Here is a 27,834-nt window from a genome sequence, read left to right as displayed (position 1 = left end):
TCCTACTCTGGCATTCTACTCCTGAATTTTGTCTCTGAGAAAGCTAAATCCAAGACTCCCACTTCTCTTTTCCACCATCCCCCACCTCATCTAAGTCAGTCCACTTATTCTCCCACTATCCCTACTGAGTTCCTCTTAGCTTTCAGGATAAAGTTCAAGCCCTGTAGCTAAATCTCCACACACTGTGTTTGCCTCTGTCAGAGCGCTTATCACCCAATAACTGTCAAGACTATGAACCAGGGACTATGCTTTTGTTTAATATCCCCAGCATCTAGCAAGAGTGTCTGACCTATAATACACATGCTTGAGAAATGGTTATTGAGTGACTGATTATATAACATCCCTGAGTAATATATAAAAGACAAGCATTTTTAAGAATAAGTCATAATCTTGTATAATATGATAAGGTTAATCAGTCACAGGCCTAGCTCTCCTGTTCTTAATTCAGGAAGTCATGTATTAGACCAAATGGATATAAATTGTATCACGAACAATTCCATTAGATTCCTTCAATGACTAAAGATTCTTTTCTCTTTCAGAGTGTAGATCAGGCTGATGTGAATTTTGGCATGTTAACGGTTTATAGTTTACGTGTTTTGGAATCACTATTTAAAAACTTTCTTGAATTAAATAATTATTCAATCATACCCTAGAGTTTTGTGCTTACATTTTTAAAAGGAAATGTTCAACATAATAAAATTTACTGATTTTTTAGTAACAGCTCATAAAAATGGAGGATAGATGCTTCCATTTTAGTCCATAGAAGTGTAATGCCTGAGACCCTTAAGTAACTTCTCTGTGGTTATCTACTGACTCAGTGACAGATCAGAAGCCAGTCATTTTTACTTTCCAAAAGTCATGTGATAAATTATATTTTAATATTAACTGATGATGTGTTTGAAAAGACACAAGAGTAGATAGAGGTAGGCAACCTAATTTCCTGCTGGCTCTGAGAAGCAATCATACCCAACTGTGGACAGCAGTCTATTAATCTCTATTGCAAGTCTCTTTTCTTCTTGTCCTAATACTTTTTCTGCTTTTTTCCCTCTCCCCAACTATGCCATAAGTACTTTGCTTTTTGCTTTTCGCACTGGTGTCATGCAGAGATAAAGTGATGGCTAATTCTCGAGTTTAAATAGCAGAAGAGTAACTAGCACTATTCTTCACATGTGGTTCTTCATTCCAGGGAATTTAATGAAGAAAAGAAAATCTGTAAAGACCCATTTATTTATGAGGTATGAACAATTTATTTGGTTTTTAAACACAACTCAATTCTAAAATTGTGGTTTTTGAAAGTCAGGTTTATTGAAGTTAATTTACATATAGTAAATTTCAGCCTTTTAGGGTACAGTTCTATGAGTTTTGAAAAATGCATTTAATCATGTAACCACACCCATAATCAAGATATAGAACATTTCTGTCATCTCCTGAAAATTTCTCATGTTCCTTTATGAGTAGGGGTACCCTTTCCCCTACCCCTAATCCCTAGCAACCATTAATCTGTTTTCTGTCTCTACAGTTTTGCCTTTTCCAGAATGTCATATAAATCATACAGCCTTTTGGGTCTGGCTTCTATCAATTAGTATAATGCATTTGAGATTCATCTATGTTGTTGTGTGTATCAGTAGTTCATTCCTTACTATTGCTAAGTAATAGTCTTTTGTATGGATATACCACAGGTTGGTTTTTCATTTACCAGTTGAAGGACATTTGGGTTGTTTCCATTTTTTGATGATTATGAATAATGCTGATATAAACATTCATGTATTTGTTAAGCTTCTAATATGTGCTAAGTGTTCCATAAGTAAACTCCCCATAGTTAGAGGTTTAAAATATACATCTGTGAAATAATTAGTGAACTAAAATATTATATTAAAAGACAAGCTGGGGAGAAATAGTCATGAATGATAAATGATAAGGGTTAATATCTGTACTTATTTATATATTTATATTTATATACATGTAAAGTATATAAAAAGCTCTTAAAAATCAATAAGAAAGAAATACAAAAAAGCCATAATAGAAGAATAGGCAAAGGACACAAGTAAGTAATCAGAAAAGAAAAATATAGGGGCTGGCTGGTTAGCTCACTTGGTAGAGCATGGTGCTGATAATGAGAAAGAAAAATACAAATATAGTTGTTCCTCACTGTCTGAATTCTCAGCAACCTAACTCAAGAATCAAATATGTCCAGGTAGATATATTAATCCTTCTCTATCTGAATTCTTGCTGCTTGATATTTATATTAGTTCCTAGGGCTGCTGAAGCAAAGTACCATAAATTAGGCAACTTAAAACAGAAATTTATTCACTCACACTTTTGGAGACTAGAAGTCTGAAATCAAGGTGTTGGCAGGAACATGCTCCCACTGAAGGCTCTGGGAAAGAATCCTTCCTTGCCTCTTTCTAGCTTTTGGTGGTTTCCAGCAATCTTTATTGTTGCTTGGCTTGTAGACACATCATTCCAATCTTTGCCTCCATAGACTAACATGGTATTCCCCCATGTGTCTGTGTCTTTAAATCTCTCTCGTCTTATGAGTTAACCAGTCATTGGACTTAGGGCCCACCGTAATCCAAATTAATCCTCATTTTAACTTAACTACATTTGCAAAGATCTTATTTCCAAATAAGGTCACATTCACATGAACTGGGGTTTAAGACTTCAAGATATCTTTTTGGAAGACACAATTCAACCCACAACAGTACCTGAAAGAACCTAGTAGATTAGAATAGTACAGTATCCTTGGTTTTCTGAATTTGGTATCTAAATGCTTCAATATCCAAACTAAGAAATCAAACAGAATCAAATAATGAGAGAGATTTGTCATTAATAAGCATAATAGAGATTGTTCACTTGTATTAGTGATCAAATAAATGACAGCTGAAACAAGATACTATTTTTGCTATGAGATGGTAAAAATAAACAATGAGAATACTCAAGTGTTGACATAAGTGAAATGTAAATATGTAGTTGTGACATATTTGAAAGGCAATCTGACAATATCAGTGTGATTTTAGGTATTCATCTTAGGAAGATAATTCAGTGATGTCAACTATAAATTATTTATTATGCGAATAATTGGAAACTACCAAAATGTCAGATAATATGTAATTAGTTATGGAACGGTAGAGCTGTGGTACTAAATAGCCAAAGAACATTTAATGACATGGAAGGAAGTTTATGATGTAAAACTATTAGAACATCCTGATTTTATTAAGCTAAATCCTGTGCAGTTATCTAAATAGATACATTTCTATTTAAATAGATTTATATGCCTGGAAAAAGATTTAGCAGAATATACATCAACCAGGCTGATAATAGTAGTGATTATCCTGGGCAGTAGAATTACAGGTGATTTTTTAAAAAACATCTTTTAGCTATCTGTTTTCAAACTTAAGTTCTAAAATTTCATAGTACAATCAGAAAATAGGATAATGAAGTGCTAATTTTGTGGTACATAATAGTAAATACAGTGTGATTACAGGAAGAGGATATCAGTGTGGTCCTAAGCAAAAGAAGGCTTTAAAAGGCAGGATACACTTCAGGTGGGCCTTGAAACACAGATAGGTGTGGATATAAGAGCTAGATTTTCTAAACATGAGAAATAATGTGGACAAAGAATAAATGAGATCTTACTTTTAAGACATTGTCTCATTCAAATTTTCTTTTTCCAGTCACTTGCATAGAACTGATCTTTATGTATTTAAATATTTGTACAAATACATGGGTGTATATATAACATTGCTTTACATCTGTTTTTAACAGGATGATGTCCAAGTGCAATTGATCAGCAAAGGTCAGCCAAACCCTTTGAAAAATATTCTAAATGAAAATGACATAGTATTCATCATGGAAAAAGTGGTAAGTAGCGCTTGGGCTTTGTGGTTGTTTAATTCTTGATAACCAAATTTGGTTCCTTGGGAAAAATCTCAAACATACACTTTTTAAAATCAGCATTAGTGAAAATACAATCTAATTATTTTGGAAATAAGCACAGAACTGTCTAGTAGAAATATAACGTGAACTATATATGTAATTTAAAATTTTCTAGTAGCTTCATTGAGGAAAAGAAACAAGTGAAATTATCATTAAATCAGTAAAATTGACTTTTTTCTTTTGTTGTCTAGTTCTGTGAATTTTTTTTTTTTTTTTTTTGTCTTTTTGGTGACCGGCACTCAGCCAGTGAGTGCAACGGCCATTCCTATATAGGATCCGAACCCGCGGCAGGAGCGTCTCCGCGCTCCCAGCGCAGCACTCTCCCAAGTGCGCCACGGGCTCGGCCCCTAGTTCTGTGAATTTTAACACATATATAGATTCTTGTAATCGCCACCACAATCAGGATACTGATCAGTTCCGTCTCACCAGAAAAATTCCCTTATCCCTCATCCTATTCCTTTATAATCATACTCTCCTCTCACCCCTAACAACCACTGATCTTTTCTCCCTTACTATAGTTTTGTCTTTTCAAAAATGTCATGAATGAAATTATACACTGTGTAACCTTTTTAGTCTGACTTCTTTCATCCAAGATTCATCCAGGTTCTTGTATGCCTTTAAGATTCATCCAAATTGTTGTATCAGTAGTTCATTTCCTTTTATTGCTGAGTGGTATTCAATGGTATGGATGTAACACAATTTATTTGCGCAGCCACCCTTTGAAGGACATCTTCAGTCTTTGGACATTATGAATAGAGCAACTATAACCATTCTTGTACAGGTTTTTGTGTGAGCATAAGGTTTCTTTTTTTTTTTTTTTTTTTTTTTACAGTAAGTAGAAGTGGGATTGCTGGGTATGAAATTAAATTTAATAATGTTTTTAGTTTAATATTTTAAATTCTTTTTTCCATACTATATCTTTGAAATCTGGTATGTATTTTATACTTGCATCTCACTGGACTGGTCACATTTCAGGTACTCAGTATGTGGCTAGTGGCTACTGTATTAAATAGCACAGCATAAGTAGCTATGACTAAAGTTCTACTTTAATTTTTGTTAGTTAAATGTAACAAAGGCAACATCTTATTTTTTGTATTACTCTATAGTTACAACCTTAACCCTTTGTGTTTTAACTATAGTAATTGTTTTTGGCAGAGCAATTACTATAGTGAGTTTTAGTGGGTTTATTGCATGCTGATAATGTTATCCATTTGCTTTGAGTCCAGGACCCATTCTGTCGGTTACATTGCTTCCTAAAGTAGATAGGTATAGGCTCTGATAAGGGAAAGCAGGTGTTCCTTTCAAACGAATACCTTTGTTTTCTGTCTTTACCGGCATTGTGATGGATGAACAGGCCTATCTTCTTTATTTTAACACACACACACACACACACACACACACACACACACACACACACACACACACACACACACACACACACACACACACACACACACACACACACACACACACACTGTGATGGATGAACAGGCCTATCTTCTTTATTTTAAACACACACACACACACACACAAAAACACTTTTCTGAATGGGGGAGCTACTTTATTTTTACATTAATGAAAGGGTGTTATTAACACTTATCTATGGTGGATAGATTCTTGGAAAATAATTGTAGGAGAATTATGTGGTTGAACTTAAACTTTTGTTATGGGGAGAAGGGGAAATGTATGTAGAACAAAAGCTGGAACAATTAAGACAGTCAGATGGAGGATGAGTTATCTAGTAAAAAGTCAAGATGAGCAGAGAGATTTTATGGAAATCTGGGTTAGGATACAGTGAGAATGCAGCTGGGAGTTGTGAAGCATTACTTGGAGTTCAATGAGACTCTGGCATTTTGAGTGAGGAAAAATTGAAATGGTCTTTATTTCTGCAAAGATTAGTAGAGTTTAAAGCATATGTTTTAAGTAGATGAATATTGTAAAGGAGAACAGAGGAAAAAATGACATTTCTTGGGTACCCCGTAGTTCTAGTAACTATTTGGAAAGTCAGGCCTGGAAAGAAATGGAATATGGAATTTGGCAAAAGAAATTTAAGGTTAAGGAAATGCCTATGTATGATACCTATTAAGTCAGCAGACTATTTACTGCCAGAAGAGCTTACTGGATAAGAACTTGAGTCTTGAAGTCAGACTACCTAGATTCAAATGTTGGCTTTGTTAGCAGCTGTGTGATTCTAGGCAAGTTACTTAGCCTTTGGCTACCTCAGTTTTCCCATTTATAAAACAGAGATAAGAGTGTCTATCTTAGGATTCTTATGAAGAATAAAAGAGAACTTAGATCAGTGCTTAGTACACTGTAATGCTCAAGAAATGTTAATCTTATAATGATTGTTATTATTGGCAAGGCTGAGCTATTTAACTATTTTGTAAATACATAGATATCAGAACCCTGTAACACAAATGAGAGCTGATAGCCCTAAGAGGAATAGATACAAGGAGTAAGAGCTATGGACTTAAGGTCATAGCCCAGAAAGAAGGCCTTCCAGTTCTAGAAGTGAAAAATGCAACAAAATCTGGGCATCTTCTCTTGGGTTTCTCTTGGTATTTTGCTTTTAGCTCATTGTTTTGTGCGTGTTAAGGCACTGCCTTTTCTAAAGGTATCAAATACTTCCTTTACCAGTAGCAACTAAGATCAATATCTTCCTATAGGACCATGGAAATACTTCTGATAGCAAGATTTATTGGTACCAAATTAGTCTGTAGCTTTGATCCTTGCCATTACCCAATCATTTGTGTTTCAGTATATAGAAATGAGTACATTATGCTGTTTGTAGTTAATCCATAGCAAGTAAAGAGTTGACTACTATCTAAAGTGCTCTTTTATCTGGTTAAATAATTAGAAACCTTTTAAAAGCCTTTAGAAAAGGAAGAAACAAGTCATGTTCAAGAACTACAATCTGAAGAAACTGCTATTTCTGATTTCTCTACTGGTGAAAATGTTGGACCACTTGCTTTACCAGTTGGGAGAGCAAGGTAAATTTTTTCTTAGCATGGGGTTAGGGGTGGAGGGTAGGATTTAAATTGAAATGTTCTTATAAACACTGGGAAAAAATATGCATCTCCTTTCTTCCTGCCCTATCTCCCCTCATATGTGTACTCATTCTCTAAGGATAGCTGTACTTGAATATCCTATAGGTATCCCAAGTGTGACCAAGAAGACTGCAGTTATCTTCCCTTACTCCACCTCTCTATATCAATAATCTATTGATATTGCTTCTTAATTGTTTTCTCGTGTCTAATCTGGTTCCACTCCAGGCTTTCATCCTCAGTGCTGCCAGAGTGATCTTTGTAAAATGAAAACCTGATCATGCTGCTTCCCTGCCTAAACATTGTTCAGTGGTTCTTCATTGCCTTCATGATAATATCCAAATTCCTTATGAGTGACATATAGGAGCCGTCATTGTCTAGCCTTAGTGGTCCTCCACGAGGGGTGACAGTGTACCCAGTGGGTGTTGAAAATATGTGGGAGTATTTTTGGTTGTCACAATGACTGAGGGAAGCCACTGGCACTTAGTGGGCTTGGGTCATGGATGGTAAACGTCCTGCAATGCGTAGGACTTTCTTGTACAATGAGGAATTGTCCCACCCAAGGTGCCAGTCCTACCCCTGATAGAAACCCTGATACCTCTGTCTGCCTCTTCGTCTTCACTTCCTGCCTCCCCACTGTGCAGCCATATGCCTTTCCCTCTGCCTGGCCTCCCTAACCTCCAAAATAAAAAAATTCTTGCCTTCAAGAAGTTCTGAAGGATATAGTAATATAAATAATAATATTAGAGAATGATAACTACTATAACAATAATCACAAAATACTTTTCTTTGTGCTGGTTTTTGTTTATTTTGCTCTGTAGAAGTTTAAATTTTTTTTACGTAGCTAAATTAATCAGCCTTTTCCTTCATGGCTTCTTGATTTTAAGTCACATTTGGCCTGTTTCCTTTTTTCCCCCATGACTTAAACATTATTTATTTGTATTTTTTTTTCTCCAGCCAGTGTTTGTTTGGATTGATCCATATGCTTATCATTTCTTCACTCTCCATTTCTTCTTGCATTTCAGACTTTCCTTCTGGGATTATTGTACTTCCTTTTTGAAGTAAAATCCCTTAGAAGTTCCTTTCCTGAACATCTGTTGGTAATAAATTGAGTTTTCATCTCTTTGAAAAATAAAGATTTAAGCCACCTTTTTTGTTAACTTTTAATTTTTATCTACTTTCAAACTTACAGAAAGGTTACAGGATTAGTACAGGAATTTCCATATACACTTAACTCAGATTCACCAATTATTTCCATTTTGCTGCATCTCCTTGTTCATTTTCTTTCTTCCCCTCTTCCTCCTTCTCTGTCTCTCCCCCCCCACACAAAGCAATATATATATATTGTTATATGTGTGTATGTGTATATATGTACTCAATATATATTGTTACAACTATATAGAACAATAGGTATATTGTATGTGTGTTTTGTATGTGTATATATGTGTAAAACATACCACATACCATTCACACACACACAATTTTTTTTAATGAAGTATTGCCAATATATTGGAGACATTGTGTTCCTTTACCCCTACATACTTCGCTATGTGTTTCCTAAGAATAAGTACATTTTCTGACAAAATCTGAAAGTTTAGTATTGTAATACTGTTACCTAATTCAGAGTACATATTCAGTTTTCCTCAAGTGTCCTAGTGACTGATGACTTCAAGCATCTTTCATGTCTTACTGGTTCTTACTTATTTCTCTAGCTTACTCTCAACCTGTGGCCACTTCCACTGAACCTCTACCCTCACCATGTTGAGCTCTCTGCTTGTAATAGCTCCAGGCCTGTCACATTTGGTCAGTTTCTGCTGCATGCATCTTCAACAGCCTGGTGTGCCCTTTCCCACTTCTCTGGGTGATATATATATATATATATTTATATATGCTTCTTGCCACTCAATTTCCAAATTATTGTTGCTCTGAGACCCTTCATGATACCTTTTTAAAAGAAAACTCTTGATTGATTGGCAATTTATTTTTCTTTACTCATTTTCAAGGCAATTAATTGGACTTTACACCATGGCTCACAATCCTAACATGACTCATTTGAAGATTAATCGGCCAGTTACTGCCCTTCCTCCCCTTTGGGTAAGATGTGACAGCTCGGATCCTGAAGGTACCTGTTGGCTAGGAGCTGAGCTTATCACAACTAATGACAGTATTACAGGAGTTGTCTTATATGTGGTCAGTTGTAAAGGTGAGTGCTCACTCTTCTTGTTTGTGTGCGTGTGTGTGTTTTTATTTATTTGTATAGTTATTGTTTTATGGTTTTTACTGAAAATTTATATTGCTAAGGGAGAAGTGCACACTGTGGAACTTGAGTTAATCACTATGAATGTACTTTAGTGTGTAATTTGAAGCATGTAGGAGGTGTTCCAGAAACACCTCTCCAAAAGACAGGAGTTTGAGCGCCTGTTTTGTTTGCATTTTGTTTAATTTATATGTGTGTATTTTGGGAAATTTTCATTGGAGGATTAAAAACTGAATATAATGATAGTATAATTCCAAGCTCAGAGTGGGCATTTAATTATACTTTTGGGGTAGCATTGATCTTAGGTTCACTTTCATTCTTTTATAAATATTTCGCTCACCTGTGATTTAAATTTAAATTTTAAAAATTATTAGTGTTGAGTTGTGGTACCCTCAAAATTTAGGGATTATAATTTTCTAGCTCTAACAATGTAATTTTGAATTGTACCTTTAACTTTTTTCTTCCTTTCATGTCCTATAGCTGATAAAAATTATTCTGTGAATCTTGAAAACCTCAAAAATTCACACAAGAAAAGACATCACTTATCTACTGTAAGTATATCTCTTCTCATATTATTTCCTTCAGACTGTTATTGACCTGCTTTCCTAGTTTGAAGGTTTTTTCACTCCTAATATGATTAGGTATTTTTCTGTAGTATCAAGATGTTTATATTCATTTTCATATTAACTAATGACTAAAATTAAAATAAATTCCTTCTTGCCTTTTAATTAATCTTTGTGGTTTAAAAGAATTGTCTTATTTTTCCATTTGGGAAAAAAGCATGGAGTATGGTGCTTTTTCTTCTTTTGCAACAAGAATCAAAGTAGTTTGGATTTGGGCTTCTGGCTGTGTGAAAGTATAGCTACTCATCTGCTGGGTGCACTCTTTTCAGGTAACAGCCAGGGGCTTTGCCCAGTATGAGCTTTTTAAGTCTACTGCCTTGGACGATACAGTCACCACATCACAAACTATGATCACTTTGGATATTTCCTGGAGTCCTGTGGCTGAGATTCTTCAAATACCTCCACTCTCTTCAACTGCGACTCTGGTAGGAGTGAACCCTATTTTCTCATTGGGTTCATGAGGCCCTTAAAAGTTGGTTTACTTGCTTGTTGCCGGTGCTGCATCCTTCCAGCCCCAACAGTCGCTGGTTGTGAGGCAGGACAACTCTGAAAGGCTTGCCTTGCTCTTGAAGTCTCACCAGGGCAGCCAGTGGAGGTTTTGCCAGGTGAGCTGAACTATCAATTGCCTGCAGCCTTGTAATTATGTAACGTAAGAATTTTCTAGTGATTAATAAAGTTTCTTGAGTGGGAACTCCAGTGGAATCATCAGGTGACTTATCGTCTGTGCTGTTCTTAAGAGTGCAAATATTGGCAATACATCAAGAATCATAATATTAAGCCCTTTCACCCAGTATTTACATTTCTGGGAATCTGTCTTAAATTAATCAGAATTGCTAACAAAATTTATGTTCAAGATATTCAGTGATATAGTTGTGTTCTAAAAATATTAAAACTTGAACGTACAATAGGGAAATAGTTAAAATAGATTTCCATGATGAAATATTGTACAATCTTTAAAAATTGTATTTGAAAATGTTTTTAATAATAATATGAAATGCTGTTCAAAGGTTCAGATTCCCTTGCCAGCCAGCCACCCCTCACCCTAAAAAAGGAAATGCTTATTATAGAACATAAAAAGGAAAAATTACAAAATTATGTATAAAGTGGGATGTCACCTATGTTTTTTAAAACCTATATACACAGAGGCCTGGATATTATTAACAGTGGTTCCCACAGGGTGGTGGGATTATGGACAATTATATTCTTTATGCTTTTCTCTTCCTGTAATAGGTATTTACATATATTAGCTTTTGCTCATTCCCCCACCCCGTTTTTGGGATGCCTTAGGTTTGTAAAATTTTGACCTTTAGCTAGGACAGCACATTGTTCTTTTATTTAGGAGGAGTCTAATAAACATTTACTGGGGGATTTATTTTTGGTGTATGATAATGCTGAGTTTATCATTTAATCTTGAGATATATTTCTTTGTATTTTTCCTACCTTGTCCTCTTGGAAATTCCAAGGGGAAAGGGCAGGAGAGCATTTGAGGAGGGCACCTGTTCCATGTAGGTATAATTGTTTGTGGCATAGAGAGAAGGTGTGGTGGTCTGAATTTCGTTACCATATCAGGATGGCAGGATCTGCAGTGTTTCAGTGTCTCTGGGTACGATTTTCAGTGTTGACCTAATTTTTCAACTCTTTGGTGCTTTATGAAACATATTTTTTAATGTGGGTAGTTCAGAGTGCAAGTAACTGTGACTCTTATGCAGAGAGGATGGGATTACCAGGGAAAACTGACCTTTTGGACCTTTTTAGAATATTAAAGTGGAATCGGGAGAGCCCAGAGGTCCTTTGAATCATCTTCACAGAGAACTGAAATTTCTTCTTGTGAGTATCCTTCTGGAACTCCTAACTTTCATTAAGTGTGTTTTTGTAAAAATGTTTGCTAATATCATTTTTTCTTATTTTGTGATCTTCAGTATTTTCCCCCCCCAAAATTTTGTTCCAAATGTTATGTATTCATTAGACACTCTTGGCAATTTGGCAGTTTCATTTTACCTGTGTGGTGATTGTCCTTATAATTAAAGGGAGCATTAGTTAGATACTTAATAACTTCAGTTCTTCTACTTTTTCTACTGGACTGCTTTGGTTTTTATTCATATGATGGGTTCCCCTCTCCAGGTGGATCAACTGATAACCTATTACAAATGTATATATTATCTTCTTGTTAACAGCTAGGATTTTGATTGATGCTAAAGATTAATAAGCATGTATTTCAGGAATTTCACATTTTGGTAATTTAGCTTTATTCTACAAATTGAATCTCAAGAGGGTACCTCATTATAATGCAGTAGAAATGCCAAAGGTCTTAGCCTGGCATACAAAGCCAGTTATAATCCAGCTGCCACCCTATTTATTTATTTACTAAACAGCTTTATTGAGATATAAATTACATCCCATAAAATGCACTCATTTTAAAGTGTACAATTCAGTGGTTTTTAGTATATTTACCCAAGTTGTACATCCATCACCATAATGTTAGAACATTTTTTATCACCCCAAAAAGAAACTCCATGCCCATTAGCACTTACTTTCTACCCCCACCTGCCCTGGCAACCACTAATCTACTTTTTGTGGTACTTTGTTCCTTTCTGTTGCCAAATAGCATTCCATTGTATGGATGTACCACATTTTATTTATCTATTCATCAGGTGATGGACATTTCTATTTCTTCTTTTTGTCTACTATGAATAATGCTGCCATGAACATTCATGAACAAGTTTTTGTGTTTACTATGTTTTTACACCTTTGGTATGGAGTTGTTGGGTTATATGGTAATCCTGTTTCATCTTTTGAGGAACTGCCAAACTGTAACTGTTTTCCAGAATGGCTACACCATTTTACATTCATACCAGTAGTGCATGAGGGTTCCAATTTCTTCACATCCTTGCTAACACATGATATTGTCTGGTTTTGTTTGTTTGTTTGTTTTTATAGCCATCCTAGTGGGAATGAGGTGTTATCTCATTGTGGTTTTGATTTACATTTCTCTGATGGCTAATAACTTTGAGCACCTTTTCATGTTTTATTGGCTCCTACTTATTTCTTTAGCTTATTTTTTTCTCACACCCTGCTTGCACTCCTACTGAACCTCCAACTCTTGCCATGTTGAGCCCTCTGCTCCTTGTAGCTTCGATCCTGTCACACTCTCACTTTCTGGCATGTGCATCTTGATTTGCATGGTGTGCTTCTGTCACCCCTTTGCTGGGTGAGTTCTCTGTGACTTCTTTGCCTAGGATGGTAGCACTGATCCTCTAGAATGGCTTATGCTGCTTGTGCTTTGTGCTGCTGTAGAACTCCACACACACCTCATCAGAGTGTTTATCAAACACAGTAATTTGTTTACTTATCTGTCTCCCCTACTAGACTTGTGTGCCAGGTACCCTGTTGTGCCTTTAATGTCTAACATAGTACCAAGCATTTTTATTACTTTTACCTCCTGTTATTGTGTTATTATTTCCCTGTTTGTATAAAACTCATACTTTTTTCTATCTTTCTCACCTTTCTGTTTTCTTGAAAGCTCCTCTTTCAGGACCCTTACTGAGGGTTTCCATCATACTTCTATCTTTATGTTTCTGTCCTTCTTTCTCCAGACCCCTGCAGAGAGCTTGTCTAGTCAGTGATTTGACTAATGCCTTTATGAGCGGACTCTAGACTCCCATCTTCATGCTGTCACGAATTCCCATCTTTCCATCTTCCAACAAGTTCTTTCCCACTTTGGTAGGGTGCTATTACCTCAAAACTCAGTATGTCCAAAGCAAAACTTGGTATCTTCTTCAGACAAATTAGAAAACCCCATTTCTATTTGTGTGCCCACTGTTCCTTCAATTTCTTAGGCCAGAAACCTTAGACTTTTCTTTAGTGAGAACTATTTTCTATCACCACAGCTTACTACAACATCTAGAAGCTGCTGCTGTACTGTGTGCCAAGCATGGTGCTAGCTGGTTCTGCTATTTTGCCTGAGGTAACAACAACTGGTAAACCGAAGAGTCAGTTCAAATTCATTCAAGGGCATGTCTTGTCTGTCTGATTCAGAAGTCTGTGCTCTGTTATGACTTCCTTATAAAATCACAGATTTTTAGGTGTGTATGTGGCCATAGGCTCTCTGAGGTCAATCTCCTGTATTTTATAAATGGGTAGGATTTTTTCTTTTATTCTGTATATCTCTCTCTCTTTCTCTTTCTCACGTCCTCTTCTTTTTTTTCTTTTGAGGTCTCTCTCACTATGCCCATCTTAAAATCTTTATCTTCTCCTTCCTGGACCATGCTAATGATCATTCATTGTTTCTCAACAGGGGCATTTGGCATTTGGATGGGACCATTCTTTGTGTTTTGGGACCATTGTACACATAGCAAGATGTTTAGCATTCCTGCCCCACATCAAACTAAATGCCTGAAGTGCTCCTGTACCTCCAGTCATTGTGACAAAAATTATCTTCATATTTTTCCAAAGACCCTCTGGGGATGGAGGATGATATCACTTCCATTGAGAAACATTGTGCTTTTTCTTTCCCTTGGAATCCATCCTGGCTATTTCTGACAGAGGAATTCTTAATTACTTGATCATGTCATTTTCCTGCCCCCCAAATCAACAGTGGCTGTTGTCTCCTATATGAAGTACATCTTTTTAAATTTTAAGCTCCCTTTATTGTCTAGCCCCATTTCTTGTAACTTATTTCCTACCATCCCCTAAGTGTTTTCTTCACTCTGGTTGGAATCATTCCACCCTCTTTATCTTGTTTCTTGCTCCCTACCTGCTCTTATGTCTTGCTCCTTCCCTGCTCTATAACTGGTGGTTCCCACATTTGATCGCAACTGAAGTTTTACATCGTTTCCCTGGCTACTCCAGCGTGTGTTGACTGCTTTTCCTTACTTCTGTTTAGGTAGTGTACGTATGTGCATACACATTTATATTATTTTTATATAAACTTCCATTCAATTTCACATTGTCATTCCCTGATTATTTCATCTGTATTATCTGTCCTTCTTAGCCAAAATTACAAGCATTTTCAGAGCTGGCCCAGTGTCATCAGTCTTGAATCCTCTTAGCATTTATGCACATGGCATCATAGTTCAGAACACCATCTTTGAAATCAAATCACTGAATGTATATCCTGACACTGTCAGTTACTAACTGTGTTAACTTCTCTTAGCTTCAACAAAATGGGAATTAATAGTAATATCTACTTCATAGAATTTTGTTAGGATTAAATAGCATACTATATGTAAAGCACTTCAACAGTGCCTGGCATGTGATAAACACTCAAGAAATGTTATGGCAATTAATATTATCGTTAAATACATCCTTATTGATTAAACTATGTTTTCTGCTAACAAGTTTTTGGGTTTTTAAAATCTCCCATAGGTTTTGGCTGATGGTTTGAGGACTGGTGTAACTGAATGGCCGGAGCCTCTGGAAGCAAAATCTGCTGTTGAACTTGTACAAGAATATTTGAATGGTGTTTGTTTTCCTAACTCACACTTGTATAATGTTTGTTTTTCTTAATTGAGAATTTGTACTTTCTATATTTAAATATAAGTTGTCTCTTTACTTGATATTCTTTTTGGTTGAGATATATATAAAGCTATGAGGTCTGTTATGGTCAGGGGACAGCTTTTGTTCTGAAGTGCTGATGGTAAAGATCTAAGTAATTCTAAAACCGAATGTAATTTAATTTAAAGTTTATATCACATCACCATAATTGAGATTGTAGGAAAAGAAGAATGGCACAGTAACCTTTGAGTACCTACAATGTGCCTGATGTTGTATGTCAGGGGCTCCCTTGAACCCCTGCCTGATGGGCATCTATTATTATCTCCACTGGAGAGTTTATTAATTTGCTCATATCTCCAGTTATACTTCTGCTATCCCCATTTACCGTTTGAAAATAGAATTAGGATGGAAATAATTTGAAAAGCGGAAAAATAAAATCGAGTTAACACTTTTGCCACTTTCTAGACTTAAATAAGCTGGATGGATTTGGTGATTCTACAAAAAAAGACACAGAAGTAAGTGATTATTATCAGTTAAAAATGTACATTGAGATAGCTTGTGAAATTTGGTTGTACTGTTATCTTTCATATTTACCATCTCAAATGGATCTGGTAAAAAAGCAGGTTTTGGGGATAGTTTTTGTTGGTCTTTAATGTCAACACTGGTGGTTATTTTTCTTAAGAACCGATAAATGTTCTGTTTTGTTTTTTTCTGATAAATGTTTTTGAAGAGAACTAATACATATGTATTAATAGTTGTTCAATTGCAGAGAAGTAGAAATGAATATATTAATACATTGTAAAATGCTATTGCATAGTATATTTAAGCTTACTTCTTTTTCAGACGGTGAAGCACGATGCTGCTGCAGTTGATAGGTCCATTGAGTGTCGTTTCATAGTACGGGGTGATCTTGATTTTGCTGAGCAATTGTGGTGCAAAATGAGCAGTAGTAGGTGTCCATCATGGTTAAAGTTTTTCATGTTATTTCTTAGGTTTATTTTTAAGTGTTTTGGAAATAATACAGTGTGTACTACTAGTCTTGTCTGGAAGTCTAGTTCCTGTTTTATCCACCCTGTTTCTAATGCATTGGCACGTTCTGCTTAAGAATTGTACTGAGACAAGGCAATTCATTGAATCTGTTCTTTTCTCCTGCCTTTTAAGTAAAAAGCTTAGGTAGTTTTAATGCTATGTTTATATGAACCAAAACATATACCTTAGTAAAATTATAATTAATAGAAAAAGGAGGGCCGGCCTGTGGCTCACTTGGGAGAGCATGGTGCTAATAACACCAAGGCCACAGGTTCAGATCCCTATGTAGGGGTGGCCAGTTAGCTCACTTGGGAGAGCGTGGTGCTGACAACACCAAGTCAAGGGTTAAAATCCCCTTACCAGTCATCTTCAAAAAAATTTTTTTAAATTAAAAAAAATAAAAAGAAAAAGGAAAAGATATTCCTTAATATTTTAATAAATGTGTTATTTTTTGGCAATCTGAGTTTGATTTCTTTTTTTAGAAATACATTAAATCTTTTTTCCTCCTTTATTTTCTTTCCCCTTCCCCCATTGATAAAGTACAGATTCTTGCCTTCTATTTCATTTGTTATTCTTAAGATTAATGATGTATTTGATCTGCAGAAATACCATGAAAATAATGTTAGACTGACTTGTTTTCCAAGGTGTGATTTCATATCAAGACTTGGTGAAATGTTTCACATTGATCATTCAGAGTCTACAACGTGGTGATATACAGCCATGGGTAAGTTTAACAGTTTGTGTTAGACTGTTTTCTCAGCAGCACAGCATGATGGTTAAGGACATGGGATCTAGAGCAGACTGCCTGTGTTTCAGTTCCAGTTCTGCTACTCTCTAGCTGTGTAAAGTTCAATAGGTTCCTTTACTTTTTCTGTGCCCCCTGGTGTCCTTATCTGTAAAGCAGAGGTAGGAATAGTACTTACCTCATTGTGTTGTTTCAGGATTAACTAATTTAATTCATATAAAGCACCTAGTGCCTAGCTCATAGTTACGTGCTCAGTATGTATAAGCTGCTGATGCTGTCATATTCAACTTTTGCTATGAATGAGTATTCTCATGTACTACTTATGAGACTACAAATTGGGATACTCTTTCTAAAAAATAATTTTGATAATGTATTGAGATCTTCAAGATGTGTCATTCCCTTTGAACCAATAGTTCTTTTGTAAGATTCACCCTAAGCTCATACACAGAAATATGTATCAAGATTTTATGTATCAGAATAGTCATCACAGCCTCATTTATGGTAGCAAAGAATTGTAAATGACCTAAGTTTCCCTTATTAATGGAATGGCCAAGTAAATAATGATATAGCCACATGCTGGCACATGTGACAGTTGCTAAAAAATGATGCTTACAAATGATGGAGAAATGCTTACAATGTTCAGTAAAAAGAAAGGGATATACTCAATTGTATAAAAATGTAAATTTTTAGGGCCAGCCCGTGGCTCACTCGGGAGAGTGTAGTGCTGATAACACCAAGACCACGGGTTCGGATCCCTATATAGGGATGGCCGGTTAGCTCACTTTGGAGAGTGTGGTGCTGACAACACCAAGTTAAGGGTTAAGATCCCCTGACTGGTCATCTTTAAAAAAAAAAAGTAAATTTTGGAGAGAAAAATCTGGAAACAAATATGTTAAATTCTTAACAGCAGTCACCTCTGCTATAGAAAGGGTTACCAATGACCTTTTCCAACTGCATTATACATTTCTGTGCTTTACAAATTTTCCATAATGAATTTGTGCTACTTTTATAATAAAAAAAGTTATGTAAAAAATCAGAAATGAAAAGATTCCTCATTTAATAGAAATTATTTTAAATAATGTGGCTGCCAATTCGTGACTATGAAAGTTAGAAACTTTTAGACAACTGGTCTTAAAAATAGAACTTTCAAGGGCCAGCCTGTGGCTCACTCGGGAGAGTGTGAGGCTGATAACACCAAGGCCGTGGGTTGAGATCCTATATAGGGATGGCCGGTTCACTCACTGGCTGAGCGTGGTGCTGACAACACCAAGCCAAGGGTTAAGATCCCCTTACCAGTCACCTTTATTTAAAAAAAAAAAAAAAATAGAACTTTCAGAAAGAGAGAATATACCTAAGGATACTAGAGAGGTGGGGGAAGAGAGAGGGATTGGGGTGGGATTGCTCGGGTAAGGGGCATAAAGAATAATTATGATTTGTGATAATGAATATGCTAATAATAAATAAATAATCTATTAATTTTTAAAAAGTTAGAAACTTTCATAGGTATGAACAAAGGTACGCTTCAGAGCAAAGGCATGCCAGCTCTGCCTAATTGGACATTAGTGATTCTAGGCATTTTAGTGTTGGGTACTGAATTTTTCTCTTGAGAGTTTCTGTTTGTGAGATGTTTCCAAGTATAATTGTGCCACGTACAATGAGTGCAGATGAAGTGAAATTAGTTATTAAAAAAAGGATAATACAAAAGATAATGATGAAAGTTAAAGATAATAGAAAGTAGTAGGAAAAGTTCACAGCTCTTTTTAATTTGCAAATTATATTAGTATGTTGGATATTGTAGTTAGTAAAGAGTTCTTTACGATATGCATGGACTATTGAGGGAGGGTATTTTTTTCCTGCAGCAGCAGATTTTTGGTGTAGATGAAGATGTTCAGTTTTGGAAAAGATGTCCAATAGCTCTTAAATCAGCCAGGAAGAGAAAATAATTTCTAGTCATAAAGCTTCAGAGTATCAATTCTGACTTCTCTTTGGTGACATCGTATCTAGGGATGTTTAAACCCTTCTCAATTGCTTTAGACTTAACAAATGAAGTAGGAATTGCATTTTAGAAACTGACATGTATGTAACTTGGGGGCTTCTATTCAAGCAATTTATAGTGTCAGGAGACTAAAAATACAAGCTTATGATTTTTAGCTTGTAGCTAATGCAATTTGCTTCTCTTTTGCTTATTGGATTTTTTATGTTTTTACTTATGGTTTTATAAAATTTTCTTGATTTCTAGCTCCATAGTGGGAGTAATAGTTTCCTAAGTAAGCTCATTTATCAGTCTTATCATGGAACCATGGACACAGTTTCTCTCAGTGGGAGTATTCCAGTTCAAATGCTTTTGGAAATTGGTTTGGACAAACTTAAGAAAGATTATATCAGTTTTTTCATAGGTAAGTCCATTTCCCAGCTCAAAAAATTAAAAAATATGTCACAGTTACCAGCTGTAGGTATTCTCAGATTTTGTCTTTCTACTTGCCCTTAGTCATTTATAGTCCTGGCTTTGTACCTGGTTCACTGCGAGACAAGCATTTTCCTTTTCTCAGCCTTAGTTTCTCCTTTGATAAAGATATTAAATTAAATATGGCTATTGTTTTTGTTTGCTTGTATTTAGTTCAAACATTTGAGATTCTATAAAGTTAGTGTTATAAATAAAAAACCCTTTTATGAGATGCTGTTTTAATACTCAATACTTGGTTGTTTTTATTAGGGACAAGTTGTGATCATTTTTACAATAAGTACTAGTACATATTTATAGTGTAATATACCTGAATTGGCTTTTTTTGTTAGGAGCTATTTGTCTTAACCATCTCTTTCATATATGAACTATGAAAAATATTACCTAATTTCTTTAACGTGTAGTAGACAATGCATAAAGTTTATTTGCATATGTGTGGTTTTTCTTAATAGGTCAGGAACTTGCATCTTTGAATCATTTGGTGAGTTTTTTTTTTCTTCTAAAATTGCTTTTTCTTTTTTCAGTCATTCTGAATAAGTGCCTATAGTATGCTAGCCTCTGTCCTAGGTCCTAGGAAACAGGAGTAAGATAGTCAGTGCCCTTAATTATTACTTCCTAGTAAGACAGACAAAAAAGCAATCCATTTACTGTCATATCTCTCTCTCTGTAAATATGTGATGCTGATATGTAGTTGTATCCTGCTCAAGCCAATGTACTATCACAAATCTCATCTAGAATGATTGTTAGGTAATGCCTTTCTTGACAGAATAAAGGAATGTTTATTTTATATTCTCTTGTCCCATTTATATTACACTTGAAGGATTTTCCAAAGAATTTATGATGTTCTTTAATAGTTTCAGGGTCATCATTATGAGCTTTGTTGTATTTTCCTAATCTACTGATTCAGAAACTTTAGGAGATTAAACAGCATCTGTACTGACCCTTGACATTCACTGGAAGATCCTTTTGAAAGTGAATTTATAGTATGAACTTGTTTGACATTTGTCTCTTATAAAAATATAAGATAAAAAAACTGTAGCTGTGTCTATTGTGTAAAAGTAGGATTCATCTGGATTCTTTTAAGGTTTAGTTTTTGTTGTCAAAATTTTAAACATTTTATTAAAGGTATATATTTTAGTGGAAACATGCGCTAGCAAAAAATGTATGTTTGTATTCTGTGTGTGTGTGTGTGTATATATACACACACACACATGAGATAGTGGAGGGACTAGAGAGGAATAATTTGTCACTTTATAACATTTTTTAAAAGTTAGGAAAGTAATAACATTTTTGAAAGTTAGAATAAACGGTAAATATGCCCATAATCTCATCACCCAAATGTGAGTACTCATGTTTTTATGAATTCCTCTCAAGTCATTTCATATGCCTATTTTTTTAAAAATATGGTTTGATTCCAAGCAGGTTTTTGACACAGTAGTCCTTAAATTTTGAGAATCTCTTAGAAGGCTTGTTAAGATGCTAATTCCTGGGTGCGAGTGGCTCAGTAGATCTAGGGTTCAGGAATATGTCTTTTTAAACAAGCCGGCTCCTACTTTAAGTTTTCTGATACAGGTGGTTTGCAGGTATATTAGTTTTCTATTACTGCCATAATAAATTACCACACACTTAGCTTTGTTGTGTTTTGTGTAAGAATTGTATTCTGTGTGTTGTAAATGGCTTAAGACAACACAGGTTTATTATTTTACAGTTCTGTAGTTCAGAAGTCCAGTATCCAGTATGGGTCTCATCAGGCTAAAATCAAGGTATTGGCAGCTGTGTTTTTAACTGAAGGCGGTAGGGGAAAATCCATTTCCTGCTTATTCAGGCTGTTGGCATTCAGTTCTCTGCAGTTGTAGGACTGAGGTCCTGTTTTCTTCCTGGCTATAAACTGGGGTTGTTTTCAACATCCAGAGGCCACCCCATTCCTTGGTTTGTGGCCCCCTTTCTCCGTCATCAAAGCCAGCAATGGCAGGTCAGGTTCTTCTCATATAGCATTTCTTTGATTCACTTTCTGCCTCTGATCTGGTTTTAAGAGCTTGTATGGTTAAATTGGGCTCATCTGCATAATCCGGGATACTCCCTGTTTAAGGCCAAATGATTAACCACCTTAATTCCCTTTTGCCATAAGTGGTATCATATTCACAGGTCTGGGTTTAGGACATGGACATCTTTGGAAGCCATTTTCTGCCTCACATCCTGAGAAGCCCTTGCTAGGATATACTGCCTCCACGTAATCAGTAATCTCAGGCTCTGTACCTCTTCTTTGTGCAGAGTCTTGTGGGCAGGCAGAGGTGGACCAGCCTAGGTTATAGCATGGGCAGGAGAGAGTCAAAAGGGAAAGGTAATCTGAGTGTGTTCCTTTGTGGAAAGAAGATCCTGGGTGCACCCCTTCCAGAGCTAAATTGGGACCACTGGGAATATGGGTGGAAGGTGCAGGAAATGCATAGTCTGTAGCCCACGGTGAGTGGGGCCTGGGTTGGGGCACTACATTTCTGGGATCATGCCTGTTTTCCTACTTGTATTGTTTTTGTATTTTAAAATAACCTTTGTAAGACAATAAATATGTTTCTGTATTTTGGATCTAATTATAAATGAATTTGCATTAAATTAATTTTATCACATTTTGCCTAGCTTCCTTTAAACTATAATTTAGGATTATCCATAGATCTCTCCTACCCCTTGCTATTACCCACAGTTAAGTAAGAGATAATCATAAATTTTCCCTTACTGTACTAGTTTTCTGTTGCTGCATAATAAATGATCAGAAACTTGGAAGCTTAAGCAAACACAAATTTATTATCTCACAGTTTCCAGGCATCAGGAGTTGGGTGAGTTTTAATTGGGTCCTCTGCTCACAGTTTCTTTCACAAGGCTGAAATCAAGGTGTCAGCCAGCTGTGTACTCATCTGGAGGCTTGACTAGGGAAAGATCCACTTCCAAGTTCCCTCATTTGTTGTCAGTTCATTTCCTTGCATGCCTATGACTAAGGTCCCCGTTTTTTGGCTGTCTATGGGCCCAGGAACAATCTTGGGTCCTAGAGGTTGCTCTTGGTCCTTGCCATGTGGCCCTCACCACAACATGGCCGTTTGTTTCTTCAAAGTGAGCAGAAGAGCATCTCTAACACTTTGCTGTTTTCGAAAAGGCTCACCTGATCAGGTCATAATAATGACCAGGGATAATTCCCCTTTTGATTAACTCAAAGTCAATCAATTAGTAACCTAATCATGAAAGTGACATACCATAATGTTTACAGATTGTGGCCTCACTCAAGGAGAAGAGATTATACAAAGTGTATACTCCAGGGAATGGAAGTCTTGGGGGCCATTGTAAAATCCCACCTACCGTATTTACCAAGGATTATTTTCTTAAGATGGATTCTCAGAAATGGGATTAGAAGGTCTGAGCATTTTATGATGCTTGATGTACATTGCCAATTTTTTTTCCAAAGGGCTGTACCAATTTACCAGTAATATGGTATATGAGAGTGGAAGTGTGTCAGTATACTTGCTGAATTTCTCAGTACTTCAGGTTTACTATCTATTTTTAGAGGTGGTCACTTCCATCAACTTAGTAAGTATACTGAGGTTAAGAATTGTCTTGTGGATCTGCCATTCATTCCACTTGGAGAGTTGGTGGGTGGTATTGGTTACCCACTTGGGCCCCCTTGGTGAAGCAGTTCTGTGATTTGCCTTTACCACAGAATATGTGTAATGGCCTGCTTAGAGCATTCTTAGTGAAGACTTTACTTATAGTTTAGTCTGAAGAATGATATTGAAAGGTGGCAAATTCTATCTAGCTGCCTTCAGTCTTTTTTTTTTTCTTCTCCCTATTATCAAGCATCCATACTTAGGTTTAGCAAGCATAGCTATAGTCTTTCCAAGGAATATACTTGTTCTTTAATTCCCTATTTTGTTTATACTTTTTTTATTCCAGGAATACTTCATTTCTCCATCAGTAGATATACAACAACAGGTTTATCGTGTTCAAAAACTCCACCATATTCTAGAAATATTAGTGAGTTGCATGCCTTTCATCAAATCTCAACATGAACTCCTCTTTTCTTTAACACAGTAAGTATTTTTGTATTGTTTACTTATGTAGAAATATATTCTCTTCTGAAATAGTTGCAACCAGAATGTGTACAGTTTTTATTACCAGTTAGGATAGAACCTATTCACCCTGTCTCCATGGTAGCATAGTTCTAAGTCAATGTCATAGGAGGAAAGGGACTGGATTCCAAAGGAATCAGATTTGACACTGGCTCTATTACTTCCTAACTTAAGAGATTTCCTGTCACTGAATCTTGTTTTCTCATCTATAAAAAGGATCTAACAACCAACCACATGTGTTTGTTGTAAAGATTAAATGATGTAATATAATATGTGTAAAGTAACTGATACTTAATAGATGCTTAACAGATATTAGTTCCTTCTCCGCATCCCTGTAAATTTGGGTCAAACTAATCATTGCCAACCGTCTATAGGATAGCTTAATGGAATCAAATAGTATTACTAGATCTCTGTCAATAGCATTGCTGTAATTTTAGATATTGCTGTAATTAGAGATTCTGATTAGTTTGGGTAAAGACACTTTGGAGTAATCTATTTGCATGAATTGCTGGTGTCTTATGGTATGTCAGGCCTCATACTGGAAATAAATGAACTGTCCAGTGGAAGGACTAGGTTTCTTTTCCCTATGGAAGGAAATGTACCATTGCCTTTTCCAAAATTAGAATTTGCCTCAGTTGTAAAGGGTAAAGTTTGAAATTGTTATTGTTTATAGAATCTCAAAGATTTTTCTGTTCATTAAAGATTAGTAGTATAAATGAGTTAAGTCTTTAATTCCCTGGACTCTGAAAACCATGGAGGCAGTGTCTTATAAACCTCTTCTCCCTCTCTTTGTTTTTCTTTCTGATATCTCTTTCTCCCCATGTAAGCCTTTATTTAAGCTCAAATATATTTTATATTTATGAGAAACATGTCTACTATTAATTTTTAGCAACTGAGTGAGATTTCCTTTCAAAGGAAAAAATGTAAGCTGTTTTGTATGTTTGTGTACTTTTGTGGCTATGAAAGTATTGTTGATGTTATAGTTAGTGGTTGATGGAGTTTGGAAGTGTTGTCTCCTCCAAAACTCATGTGGAAATTTGATCTTCAATGTGGCAGTGTTGGAAACTTGATTGAGTCATGGGGGTGGATCCCTCATGAATGGATTAATGCTCTCCCTGGGGGAGGAGGGATTAATGAGTGAGTTCTTGCTCTTTAGTTCCTGCGAGAGCTTGTTGTTTATAGGATCCTGGCACCTCCTCTCTGTCTCTCTCTTGCTTCCTCTCGCCTGTGATCTGCTTGTACCTGCCGGCTGCCTGCCGTTTTATGCCATGAGTACAAGCAGCCTGAGGCCCGCATCAGATGCAGCTGTCCCAGAATTGTAAGCCAAATAAACCTCAGTTTTTTATAAATCACCCAGTCTCAGGTATTCTGTTATAGCAACACAAAATGGACTAAAACAGTGGTACTCAGTAAAATGTTTTTCTTATGAGCTTCAGACTATCAGAAAGCCTTTATATCAAATGGCTCTTTTTTTCCAAAAGAGGTTCAATCTCTTTTTAGATCCTGCATAAAATATTATAAACAAAATCCTCTTGACGAGCAACACATTTTTCAGCTGCCAGTCAGATCAACTGCTATAAAAAACTTATATCAAAGGTAAGCAATTTAATAATTAAATTATACTTTAAGTTTTGCTATAATTATAGGCAACTCGGTGTTCATGTTCTCTGGGGACCTCGTGACCCAGAATTGCTTTAGCTTTGAAACCTTAATCATTTTTGTCCCGCTCTCTTACCATAGTCTGATGGAGTTCTCCCCCTTCTTTCTCCCGGGCCTTGTGTCTACTCTCTGTAGACTGTTGGCATCCAGTTTTTCATTTTTCTCTCCATTTGTAATTCCTTCAGAGAATAGATTTGAAAGTATGGCCAGAAAGGAAATGACAGATTGGGGGGAAAATGAGCAGGGTAATGACAGCAAGGTCAAGGGTATAGCTGTGGGAGTGAGAGAAGGGTTTGGGATTAGGGGAAGTAGGGAACTGTGAGGCTAGGATGAGAGTGCCTCCAATGATAGTCTCCCCTGAGTCTCCCCTGAGTCTCCCCTGAGTCTTCCCTGAGTCTTCCCTCAGCATATAACATACTTGAAACTTCTCTCAGACTACAGCTACTCTGTTTATACCCTTCCTCTATTTAGTTACTTCGTAACCATCCCCATCACTGTTCCTGAAACTGCTCTGGCAAAGGTCATCAGTAGTCTTGTAATTGCCAAATCCAGTGAACACTTCTCAGTTAAAAGAAAGGTTTTTAGCCCCTTGGGTAATTAGCTGGCCCACCAATTCTTTCTGCTTCAATAATCACTTAGAAGGTGGTTTGGTATTTAGCACTATTGCTTTCTTGAACCCATCTCCTTAGTTTCTGTGACATAGCGTTCTGTGTTAATTTTAATTCTACCTCTCTGGCCCCGCTCCAAGACTGAGAATAGATCTCTTTTCAAGTTCTTCCTCTGCCTGCTTCTTGTATGTGAGTTTACACCAGAGCTCCACCCTCTGCCCTCTTTTCTTCTTACTTTCTGTCTTCCCTGGGTGATATAACATTCATACTCCAGGCTTCAATTCTTGTGGACTAATGGTAATTCATAACCCGTATCTCCAGCTTCTCCTGAGCTTCAGACCACATTTCTAAATGCCTATTAGATGTGAATTCCCAATTTATTGAAGTAGTAATTCAAACTCCGAAGCCGAAAACCTCATCCTCTTCTTCACATCATCATTACTTTATTTCCCATCTGCATCATTTCATACCTGGTCTATGGTAAAGCCTTTTTCTTAACTGCTCTCTCTGCCTCCATTGTCTTCCTTTTCTGTGTCACTGCCAAAGGGATCTTCCTAAAACTAATATCCCACCATGACTCCCTTCTGTTGAAATGGCTCCCTTTTATCATTAGGGCCATGCCCCCGTGTTTTAGCATGGTCTCTGAGGTCTTCTGTGCCTGGCCATGCCTTTCTGGCATGTGTGCCACCAAGTCATCCCACTTCCCTTTTGTCAGAGACACTGTGTTATTGCACTTCTTCAGACGCTCCACACTCTTCCCCCTCAATGCCTGTGCACATGTTGTTCCTTTGTCCTGGACCTTATTTGCTTACCTCACTATTTGTTGTTTAATATTCAGCTCAAACACCATAATCTCTGAGGATTCTTTTCCAACTCTACAGTCCCCAATCTGTCTTAGATTCTTGTCTTCTATTATCCTGTAACACATTCAGTATTTCTCTATTTTATATATATATATATATATATATATAGCTTCCCCCCCCATTGAATTGTTATTTGTATCCTTGTTTCTCTCCCTCTCTTGACTGTACTTCTTGAGGGCAGGAATTGTGACCTGTTTATCTCATCTTCCTCAGTGCTTATCACATAAGGACTTTACTAAATGGCTACAGAAGGAAGGAAAGAAATAGCTGTTTTAAAAATTTATTTCTTTAATTATTTTTTTCTTTCCTTAGTGAGAAGCCACAGAAATGGAGAGTGGAAATAAATAGTGGACAAAAGAAGGTTAAGACAGTTTGGCAACTGAGTGACAGCTCACCTGTAGACCATCTGAATTTTCACAAACCTGGTAAAGATGGTTTGTAATCTATTCAGATAGATTATTCCATTAGAAAATAAACTAAATCTTACTGGGATTATGTTATAGCTTTTGTGCCCAGTTTTAAATAATTTTCATGAGGGGCCGGCCCGTGGCTCACTCGGGAGAGTGCGGTGCTGATAACACCAAGGCCACGGGTTCGGATCCCATATAGGGATGGCCGGTTAGCTCATTGGGTGAGCATGGTGCTGACAACACCAAGTCAAGGGTTAAGATCCTCTTACCGGTCATCTTTAAAAAAAAAAATAAAATAAAAATAAATAAATAAATAAATAATTTTCATGAACCCAAGGTGTAAAACATACTTATTCTTTAAAAAAATCTATCATTTTTGTGCAAATATAATGCCCAGAAAAATTCTGTGTATAATAATCACAAAAGAGTGATTTTCCTCTTTATCGTGAATAGGGGAACTTTTATTAAAAGAGGTTAAGGAATAGGACAAGAGTAAAAATAGGTTATAAGATGGAAATGCCAGGTTATACTTCATGCTTTTGTGCACCGTTTAAAACTGTGATGATATTTCTGCCCTAGTATCTTCTCCGCAGCTGG

The 27,834-nt window shown here is 36.2% G+C and overlaps 1 protein-coding gene across 3 annotated transcripts in view; it reads left to right on the top strand.

Annotated features, from left to right (window-relative positions):
* The window catches only part of ZWILCH (zwilch kinetochore protein), a 34,863-nt gene that overhangs the window by 1,471 nt on the left and 5,558 nt on the right, over positions 1-27,834 (top strand). For 2 of the 3 annotated variants that reach the window (XM_063090356.1, XM_063090355.1), the window contains exons 2-16: positions 1,187-1,235; positions 3,766-3,861; positions 6,808-6,926; positions 8,984-9,183; positions 9,718-9,788; positions 10,130-10,285; positions 11,616-11,687; positions 15,225-15,318; positions 15,819-15,868; positions 16,197-16,302; positions 17,027-17,106; positions 19,367-19,523; positions 20,041-20,069; positions 23,522-23,658; positions 27,140-27,252. In XM_063090356.1, the coding sequence (XP_062946426.1) occupies positions 1,187-1,235; positions 3,766-3,861; positions 6,808-6,926; positions 8,984-9,183; positions 9,718-9,788; positions 10,130-10,285; positions 11,616-11,687; positions 15,225-15,318; positions 15,819-15,868; positions 16,197-16,302; positions 17,027-17,106; positions 19,367-19,523; positions 20,041-20,069; positions 23,522-23,658; positions 27,140-27,252 (1,529 nt within the window). Of the gene's footprint in view, positions 1-1,186; positions 1,236-3,765; positions 3,862-6,807; positions 6,927-8,983; positions 9,184-9,717; positions 9,789-10,129; positions 10,286-11,615; positions 11,688-15,224; positions 15,319-15,818; positions 15,869-16,196; positions 16,303-17,026; positions 17,107-19,366; positions 19,524-20,040; positions 20,070-23,521; positions 23,659-25,197; positions 25,294-27,139; positions 27,253-27,834 lie in introns of all 3 variants that reach the window. The other variant, XM_063090354.1, reaches the window with a different exon arrangement.

This window comes from Cynocephalus volans, chromosome 3, assembly GCF_027409185.1.
Source record: "Cynocephalus volans isolate mCynVol1 chromosome 3, mCynVol1.pri, whole genome shotgun sequence".
Classification (NCBI taxonomy): Eukaryota; Metazoa; Chordata; class Mammalia; order Dermoptera; family Cynocephalidae; genus Cynocephalus; species Cynocephalus volans.
Note: the sequence above shows the minus strand (reverse complement) of the source record. Positions and strands in the feature narration are given on the sequence as shown.